The following is an 11,001-nucleotide window of genomic DNA, read 5'->3' as shown; positions in this document are numbered from 1 at the left end:
CAAAATTTAAAGTCTTCAGGTGCCTACACACCACGTCACTAAATTATTATGTTATACGTGTTAATTTAATTAGGATACATATGTTAATATGTCAAGTGTAAAATATCATATAATTGTACTAAGGTTCTTTAAAAATTTATTTATTCTGTTTTTTCTCTTTTCCATTATGGTTTCTCGTAAGAATGTACATGTATTTTTTAAATAAAATGTACAATGCTTCATCATGTCACATTTCATTCGTAAAATATTACGTATTATTTAAGATATTATTAGTCTAAGATATTATAATTATTTCTCATTTTAAACAAGTACGTTTTGTGCTAGAGTTTCAAAATATTCAATTTATAGTTTAAGTTATTTTACATTCATTTCAAGAGTTATAAAGATGCAACTGTTGCAAATGGCCTGCTAATCTTTAGGAAACGTGTACAATTTTTTCAGTCTATTCAAAACTACATAACAACTACAGACAAATGATTTATGACTAAGCTTCAAATATTTAAATGCATTGTAAGCCAAACAATTTATGGTGTTGCAATGCGAGAAGAAAGTTACTACCTAAATATTTGTACAAGGGATATTAACTTATAACATACATATGCCCAAGAACATCCCGCCAAAGTATATTGAATTCATACTGAGAGTCGGTGTTAAAAGCAAAGCTCTGTTGGGATTAATGCACCTGGTTAGAGAATTAGGGCTACACCATACTATCGTTGTTTCGTTTAACATTTTAATCGGTAATGTTCTGCCTCTCGTTAATCCAACCGGGGAAAGTTTCCCCAAGAATCAAACGATAGTTGGACGCTGCTTTAAATCATGTGAATTTGTGATTTCATCTATACTTATAGCTATAACTTATAACTGTTTGATCTCGCTGGCAAAGCAATAAAATATTAAACTATTATCTTCGTGACAGCTTTGGGTTGAAAAAACTTATTTACTGCAAAACACTTTTCTCCCTTTAATATCCCACAGGTATTACGACCATTCTTGAAAGTCAATTACTACTGCGTGTGCTATGCTTTCCCTTTTTTTATTTGCCGGGTGTTAATAATAAAATAATAATCATAGATAAAAATGCATAATTATGAATTCTGCTCGCATTTAAACTTTCTCTTTTTGGTTTTTTTTTCAAATAATAAGAGAAAACATTCAAGTTTCATTCAACAATATTTATTCCTAAATGTGTCATGTCCAAAAAACCTATCTCCTAATGTTATACTGCTATTCTCGATTACATTTTGAAACCCACCCATGAAGGTTTACTTTGAAAATTACCTGTATTTTGTTACAAATCTTTAAAGTTTATAAAATATTCATTATTTCGAAGATTAATATTATGGATAATTGTATTAGACACAATTATTATAGTACACTTATAGGTTTGTTGATTAGTAGAATAACCTTTTAGCCGTCAATACACAACGTCAGATTAAGTTTCTGATATATTTACCCCATATTTAATAAACTCTTAACGTTGATATAAACCGGAGTTGTCTCTCCACTGCGCTTATATAACAGTCTCTGTGATTGACAGGGTTGTGTCGCTAACCCGTGTAAGCCGGACATTCATCTTGTGATGAAGTCTTGACTGTTCTCATTTTCTTGGCTGACACACAAGTATTAAAAGGATCTTTCTTCCAACAAAATTTATCCGGTTTGGAGGGGCAGTTTAAGGTAATACATTAGCTCACAAGCATTGTACATCGATAAAACTGTGATTCACTTTAATCTCACAAATTATTGGCGTTTATATTTCTTAATTTTTATTTTTAATTCTAAAGTTATTTTACATATTTGCATACAAAAAAAGATATAAAATATGTAATATCTTAGAAAGAAATATGATAGTGTTTTACTAATAAACAACAAATATATTTAAATAAACTAATATTTCTAATTAATATTTAGAAATATAACTACCTAGAAGTTATAAATTTGTCTATAAACGTCGGCTTTAAAAAGTTATTCAATGACATATCCTCAGAAATGGTTCTACAATGATACATGCAGTTATCTTCTTGTGTATTCTGTACAGGCACCTCTTATATGTGCGCGTTATGGCGGTTTCCAGCTGTACCGCACATCATATGACTCATTACTGTTATTGTAATGTGTTTGTTCTGATTTGAATTTGTAACCATATAGCTTACAGTTAAATATTATCAACTGTGAATATATTTAAGTCGTTTACTATGATACATTTTAAGACTTTAGCTTAGTTGAATGTTGCGAGATGTTATTTGTTTTAAATTTTGTTGTGAATGAATTAAAAACAGCACAACTACAAGAGGTTTTGAGCTGCAAACAGAAAAACAAAAGTAACAATGTTTCCAACTGTGTTAGGGAAATACGAAATAGTTAAAATATTTGTGGGTACACCAATTCGTATTTATTAAATTTTGAAAAATTATGGATTACTAGTTGTATATGTTATCAGTGTTATCTTTAATATATTTAAGATCATATAATCTATTTTACATTAATTAGATTACATAATCACCAAGACAAAGTTCTTTGAAAACACTGCTTCTTGCTAGGAGTAATAAAACATCACCTTAAATCTGGTTGAAACATTTTGATTATTGTTTTCTATGTTAAGTTAAATAATTGAATAATTATTCCGATTATATTTCCAAAATTTTTAGGTTAAATTTACTTTTTCTTCCATGGTAATTTTCATATTAATGGTCGTAAAAAATTGTAATGTATATGTTAAAAAGTATTTCTGAAGGTAACGTTTAAAGAATGTAGAAATGTCAAATTCTGTACCAGTATAAAAATGTCCGGAATCCTTTTATCCTTTCAAACATTTCATCGTCAATAACAAACTTATAGTAACTGTAATAATCATCGATGTACACCACAAGTACTATCTCGATGGAACCTAAACGGCTCATCGAACGGACTAATCCTAATATAATGCTAACGTAACTGACGTTTTTCCAACTATATTAAACTCTGTTACGGGCTACAACACACAAGCGCGTTACTTATGTTTATCTGCTTATTCCATATGTAAGTTAGAAAGAAAATAGAAAAAGCTAAGTTGCATTAAAGGCAACCCTTACCTGAAGCGTCCTAACCAAACATCAAACAAAGGTAGTATTTACATAGGGGCCACAAAGCTTTAATGTCTCTCACCAAATTCCCAGATGTCTGTCTTTATATCGGCATCCCACTAGGGGAGATATTACTGTGAAGTTTAGGTGTCACTGTTCTCTGGGGCAAAGAACATGGCGGACTAGAAAATGTGCCAAAGTGATTTGAAATAAACTTATCAATGAACCTTGTTTCCAGCTACACATTCCTTATCTAGATCCAAGTGTTCTGTTTCTCAATGTTTTTGTAATGAGAATTGTTCTTGATAAATATTTCTTTGAAATGTTTGTTTTAGTTTAATTGTAGAATAAATCATATTTTCAATTGTTTATAAAAAGGTTGAATCAACCTATAAATACCTGAATGTGGCCTTTACATGAATTTTTATGCATTTAGAATTTTTAGTATTTGTGATTACGGTGGACATAAGATTTGGTAGTAATTTATTTCTCAGGAGTTCAATACTTACCGCTGTTACATATTAATGTTAAACTTACAAAACACTCACAGACAATTCAATTTAAATATATACATTACTAAATAACACATCGATGAAGGTTATAAGCTATTAGTAGACAAAAAACTATATTATTAAGTCACTATGAATATACCTACAGGTTACTACGTTATCCGTAAGTAATCCGTTGTAGTAAATCTCATGTAATAGTAAAAATTACTTGAAATAGGGCTAAGTATTTTTATTCGGTATCTAAAAGTGACTTAATAATATCTGCGGTATATCATGAAAGAGATTTAAACAATACGCGCTCTCTTTCCTGAAACGTTGATATTACGTAAACATTAATACTTTTATTTTTAATAATGTAATCAAACATTATTAGTGATTATGGCCAGTAGCTTAGCTCTAAAATAGACGACTGTCAAGTGCTGATAGCGTATTCCGAGCTGATAATACCATTTAAAATATTGACAATTTAATGTAAGGCATTATTGTGAGATATGTACTGATTTTGTGTATTTTCATATCAATTTTATTTTTTGATAGGTTTCATTAATTTGACGCATTTTTACATGAAATTAAATCCTTTACCAGTGTATTTTTTACTTATATGTAGTTTACGTTTCAGTTAAATTATTTTATGATTGGCAATGACCACTGACTTTTAGGTTCAATACTTGATCTTTCAGGTTGAGACTAAGGTTTTAATTTTTTACTAACTCGTCTTTTAGAACCACAGCACAATAATTGCAATAACATGAAGATACTTGCGTGATGTTGAAACGATGTCTGTTAACAACAGTTAGCAAGAAAAAACAATGTGTTATTGTCGAACAATATATCAACACTCGTTCAGAGCGGAATATACTGCCTACTGTGGACAATATATTTTACCCGAGTGAACATAGTGAGGGGCGAATAAATGGCAAAATATGCAGCACTGACAGCAGAATATAAATGCTTCATAATCAAGTATATAAACTAAAAATAATTTTTGTTCAGTAACCAACATGTATTTCGATACATTCAATTTAATGGACTATTTCTTAACTTCGAAATTTGATTTAAATTTACATATTTTATACCTTTTCTGACAAATAATAAATAGTAATAACAAGTTTTAATTTAAATTTTGGGCTTGTACACTGAGTATCAGGTTGCATCTTGAATATTCCTTCTAGGCAGTATGCCAGATGAGCGTAAAATTAAAATTAATGTACAATAATACACGTTTAGTTGAAATGTTTTATATCTTAGGTTAAATCTCTCATTAGGTTTTATATATATATATATATATATATATATATATATATATATATATATATATATATATATATAAAACATATATATATATATAAAACATATATATATATATTATATATATAACACATATATTTATTTTATATATATATAAAATATATAGTATATATAATAGATTAACAAATATATAGTTTCAAATAATCGTATCTCTATTGGCATTCAAAAGCCGATCTAAAATATAGTCTGAATGAGGTTTTTAATCATTTAATTTAGCTTTCAGGAGTGTTTATATACACGTCCATCCAACAAAAATCTTTATATAACTGAATTTTGAAGCTTCATTAGAGGTTACAAATAAATTCATGTAATAGATGGTTTTAATGAAACATACCTTATCAAATAAAACCTTTGTTTCTTTTAGTTACACAGGAGATAAATAATTCATACAGACGAAGTGTGCTGAGGTCCGGAGATTATTAAGGTTAGTTCTTAGATTCAACGCTGTGCTGCGCCACATAACTTTGATTGTAACCGTTCAGATGTTTGCTACAGATGGCAGTCAGAACGTTAATGTTTGTTGTGTTTCAATGTTTAGCATTGGATCAGTTCTCTCTTGTGTAACTAGTACAAACAATGAGATTGTCTCAAGTGTGGCTGGATTTAGGTAATATGTGCGGATTCTGTCAACCGATGTTAACGGTAGCACGCTGATGGAGGCTACGAACTATGCAGCGATGGCGATTTGGATATACAAGCAGAGATTTGTTCCCACGATTTCCACAGATCTTGGAATACCGTTAGAAAAAATCGCAAGTGTATTAGAATTCCAAATTTCCAGACCCAAGGTAGTAGTGGATATAATTGATGTTATATACCTATTATATCCACTGGTCGTATGAATACTTTTAGACTTTCATCGACAAACTTAAATATTTCCAGCAAATACACTTATTGGAAGGCTTGAATCTTTGGACATGACATAAAGATGTAATAGTAGATGCATGATATAATGACTCTTTCTAATGATTATTATAATACTTTAGGATCCTCTCACTATTCGATAAAATATAATCGTTGAAGTTATTGAAGGGGCTTTAGGTATATTGAGATCCCTGTCTCGAAGAGGAACAGGACGATCATAGTGATGAGGATTTCTAAGAATGGTAGCCAGAATGTTTTGAGAATAATTCGGAGGACCTGAGGAGCCCTGTGAAAAGAAACATTTTATCAGTGTCAGAATTTTAGGTTATTATGAATTTGAATACTCATATTTACGTATAGAGCGTGAAGATATTAATAACTTCCCAGCAAACATCGGTGGCTACAGAATTATGTTGGTGTTAAGATTAAGTGATAACATACTATTTAGAAACTATTATTTTCAGGATACTCCTCCTGGATATGGGGTCGAATAAGCAGACCCTACTATGTACATTAATTATGCCATTCAAGGCCTCATTAGAGGCCAATTATCCTACTGTTCAGTGATAAAAGCAGTTTTTAATTATAATCAATCAAATCTTTTTTACAAAGAAATAGCAATGAATAGATTGTAAACTTACTTGAATAATGTAGCTTCAAGCAACTAATCACCAACCATTTAATGGACTAATGGATTCTGTCCACTAGTGACAGTCTAATGTACAACTCACCACCCTGGAGAGTTCGGGATGTTGATACATTACAGTTGGGCAACTAGTGGTTAATAGATTTGATACATAGTCGGTAACTATCGTGTTAGTACCGTTTCAATTAGACGTATTTTTAATATTATGAATATATCAATCCAACCTTTCTAATAACCCATTCGCGGTAAATAGTGTATTTTGTAGTAATACATAATAACTAATCATTAATATTTGCACTAACAATGCACATAAAATGGCAGTTAAGACTCAATTAACATATTTTTATCTTTAAACAGATTATTTAAATTTAAATATTTGATCAAATCTGAACAAAATTAGTTTAATAAAATAGATGGTATGAATAAGATATTTGCAGTTTTCCATACCTATGATAAAATGCCAAACAGCCCCTCTTTTCTTATTCACTCCTTTAACCTTCAAATATAAACAGTATGCTCCAATTTTCTTACACCGAACGGATCTTCTAAACTATATATATATATATATATATATATATATATATATATATATTAAAAATAAACTTACACATTTTAGAGAAATAAGAAGAAAAGCAAATCGATGTGGTTAAATTAATTGTTGGTAGCGTCGTTCGCACGGTGCGCTCAAATCTGTTTATTTATTTATTTATTTATTTCCAACGGACATACTCCATTTTTACATTCAAGATCCATAATTCAAGATCAATAATTACAACTTAACCTAAACCAAAAAATTACCTCAACAAAAACATGTGAATGACTGAAAGGAAATATTACATAATACTCTAATGCAAGGCATGATATATGCTAGAATAAAAACGTATTTAAATGTTTTAAAAACTATAACAATACCATAATGAAAGAACGCAACAATAAATAAACTATAACAATAGAAATAACATAATAACAGAAATAACTTAATAACAGTAACAACAGAAAAAACATAATAAACTATAAAATAATATAACAGGGATATTCGTAACAGTGTTTCAAAACAGCAGACAGTAAAAATAACAATGGTAAATAGGCAAACTATGACATACAATAAACCGAGAAAATGAACAAACATAGACATTAAGTGGAGGCATTTACGTTGGCAGCACTGCACCTTTCACTTTCCACTTCAATGATCTCACGCCATCATGGAACAGGTCGACAGTTATAGGCAGGTTGTTGCCGGCCCTCTGCAGGCGAGCCACCGTGCTGTTTGCTGCATAGTTTGTGCCATAGTGTTGCCTGATGAAGAGGTCATTGGAACGAGTGCTGGATGGTGTCTTGAAATTGAGGAGTTGAAGGACGTCCGGGCAAACCATCTCACCGTTCACCAACTTATGGAGAACCACTAAGTCGGCTACAGTCCTGCGAGTATCAAGATGTTCCAGTTTAAGTCTGGCGTACATATCATCAATTGGTACTTGTTGGTATTGGTATCCATTTCTGACACCCACCAAACGGATGAAACGACGCTGAACTCGTTCAAGATCATCACAAAGGTACTTTTGGTGTGGATTCCAAACAGTCGATCCATATTCCAGAATCTAGCGTACCAGGGCACAGTATATTGTCCTCAGGGCTACCATATTTGTTATATGTTTAGAAAAACGGGAGATAAAACCAAGCATTCTGTTTGCCTTCGAGCAAATATTATGAACGTGAGCCTCAGGGCTAAAATTCTGTGTCAGAGTAATTCCCAAATCTCTCACTTCATTTACTCTAGCGATGGTTTCTCCTTGCAACAAGTAATTGTATATTATAGGCGAAGTGCAACGGTAAAATGATATGGCTTGACATTTCTTGGCGTTTAGTGACATTTTGTTTATTAAGCACCATTCATATACGCCATGAAGACTATCTTGAAGTGATTCACAATCCGCAACATGAGAAATCTGTGAGTATAACTTGACATCGTCCGCAAACAATAGGCAGTCACTGTTGATATTCAGAGGAAGATCGTTTATAAAGAGTGCGAAGAGATAAGGTCCAATGATAGAGCCCTGGGGAACACCGGAAAGTGAGATAAACTCAGAGGATATTGAGCCAGCAAACTTCACTGCAAGCCTGCGCTCAGAAAGGTAACTCGACAGCCAACGAACTGAAATGTCATCGAAACCAAGCGCAGAGATTTTCTTGAGTAATAAGGCATGGTCAACAGTGTCAAAGGCCTTGGAAAAGTCTAAATATATTGTATCCAGCTGTTTGCCATTAGCAAAAGCATTCTGCACCTGAGTCTGGAGTAACATTAAGTTTGATAGAGTCGACCTTCCTGGTGAGAAACCGTGTTGCTGAGGACAGGTTAACTGAGCAATCCTAAATCTTATTCGATCAAGAAATAGATCCTCAAAAACTTTGGATATCGCTGAGAGAATGGAAATGGGCCTGTAATTTGAGGTGATGTCAGTAGGTCCTGATTTATGAATGGGGACCACGTAGGCTGCTTTGAACGCCTCAGGAAAAATTCCCATCGCAAGTGAAGTATTAAATATGTGGCAAACTGGAATGGCCAAGATGCTTCTGCTGTACTTGAGTACCCCTGGTGGAATCCCATCAGGGCCCCAGCCCTTTTTGTCATCAAGGTTTCTAAGCTTCTCCAATACTTCTTCAGGGGTGAACTCATAAGCAACTCCGTCACCGAGATGGTAATATCCGCTTGGAACAAAGACCTCCGTAGGCTTCGTGAAAACCGAGGAGAAGAAGTCCTTGAATGCTTCACACATCGCAAGAGGCTCCTCAGCAACGACTCCATTGTGAACAATCTGAGAGGGCACAGACGAAGATTTTCTTGTGGAATTGACATGACTCCAAAATAAACGGAAATTGTTGGGGATTCCAGCTTCCACCCTTTGTATATGCTGGCGATAATCCCAGGCAGCCAAGACCCTACACCTTGCTCTTATATTAGCGAATCTGGAATAATTAGATGCTGACGGAAAGTGCTTGTATTTTTTATGTAAAAATTTTTTTGTTATTATTAAGTTTTTTAAATAAGGAGAAAACCATTTAGGAAACGGAGAGTAGCCAATTCTTCTTACTGGCGAGTTAGCCTTTACTATATTGGAAACTGTAGAGATAAAGGAATTTGTTGCCCTGTTAAGGTCTGAGTTGGACAGTATTGCATGAAAGTCAGTAGTTAACAACGAGCGATGAACATTCATAAGGTTACACCTTTTCAGATCATATATGTGTCTTTTGAATAAATGAGATTGGTTGATATGTCGGTAGTGGATCTCAAAGGATAAGGGTGGGTGGTGTCTCTCCTCAACCGGCAGCAGATTATCGCTCTCCAGTGATACATTAATATCTTTATTAGAACTCAGAATCAGGTCCAACATGACGTCTCTGCTGTTATAGATTTGATTGATTTGGTAAAGCTGAAACAAGTCCATCAGTGACCGTACCACTCTTGACGCTGGGGAATGCGTACCAGTTGACAAACCATTCCAATCAATCCCGGGAAGGTTGAAATCACCCACGACAACCACCTCATCGAATCTTCGCCCCGTTGACATTAGTGCCTCTATTGACTGTAACAAACTATTGTATCTGGAGGGAGGCTGCTGAGGAGGGATGTAACAAGCTACTAGGAGCCATGAGGTGTATTTGCAGGGCTTAAGCTCAATAAGAAGGTGCTCAATATCATTGATTTCAGAGTAGAGTTGAGTTGAGTTGATAGCATCCCTGATGGCCACCATTACTCCACCCTTACCAGACTTAGAGCTGCTCAGTGGAGACCTATCACATCTATAAATTGAGAAATTCTTAGGCAACACCTCAGCATCGTCAACGTCAACTGACAAGTTTGTCTCCGCCAATATGACAACGTCGAAGTTAGACATAGTAATTGAGGACTTGAATTCATTCAGTTTGCTTCTCATTCCATTCACATTTTGATAGTAAAAATAAGTATGACCGTTGGATGAAACTAGTTTTTTGTCTTCTTAACTATCATCGGCACCCCATTCTGATACTTAATTGTTAAATCCTTCTCCCCATTCCTTTCTCTGACAGCTAGAGAATTTCGAAGTTCTTGCAAGTGATATCTCTCCTTGACAGTTCGATCACGGGACACTTCAACAGCACTGTCAGGGAAAATACTGCTAAGTTTGGGAGAATCAAAATTTTTAAAGAAGCTGATGGCCTCACTTGTGTCACCAAAGGAAACCTTCATCGGACGAGGTTTTCCGGGCTTCCCTTTACCAATTCGAACTATCTTACTAATATGAAGGTCACTCACTTCGAGGACTTTGAGGACGTCATCCATTTTTCCCTTATCATGCTGTATTTTACTCTTGATATCTATATCAGACGATTCGGGTATACCATATAGTATAGCATTCTTTGAGCGCTGGTTCCGATCATTAACTTCAGCAATGACAGTTTCCGAATCAAGTGGCTTATTATTCTTTAATATCTTTATATCAGCAGCAAGGGATGAAATCATTGACTCGTTAGCTAAAACTCTTGGCTCAAGCTGGGATAATTGGTCTCTAATTTTACCTACATCCGACTTTATGGCTTCAATTCCATCGGAGACACCGCCTATCTGTTCAAT

At 33.6% G+C, this 11,001-nt stretch overlaps 1 protein-coding gene across 1 annotated transcript; it reads right to left on the bottom strand.

Moving 5' to 3' along the window:
* Positions 1 to 5,905: 5,905 nt before the first annotated feature.
* On the bottom strand, positions 5,906 to 10,285 carry LOC124358231. Its single transcript, XM_046810526.1, has 3 exons — positions 9,482 to 10,285; positions 8,499 to 9,301; positions 5,906 to 6,032 (listed from the first exon to the last, which is right to left on the bottom strand). Exons 1-3 carry the CDS (start codon positions 10,283 to 10,285, stop codon positions 5,906 to 5,908), a joined length of 1,734 nt encoding a protein of 577 aa, XP_046666482.1.
* Between the last annotated feature and the right edge of the window lie 716 nt (positions 10,286 to 11,001).

Source organism: Homalodisca vitripennis, chromosome 3, assembly GCF_021130785.1.
Source record: "Homalodisca vitripennis isolate AUS2020 chromosome 3, UT_GWSS_2.1, whole genome shotgun sequence".
Classification (NCBI taxonomy): Eukaryota; Metazoa; Arthropoda; class Insecta; order Hemiptera; family Cicadellidae; genus Homalodisca; species Homalodisca vitripennis.
Note: the sequence above shows the minus strand (reverse complement) of the source record. Positions and strands in the feature narration are given on the sequence as shown.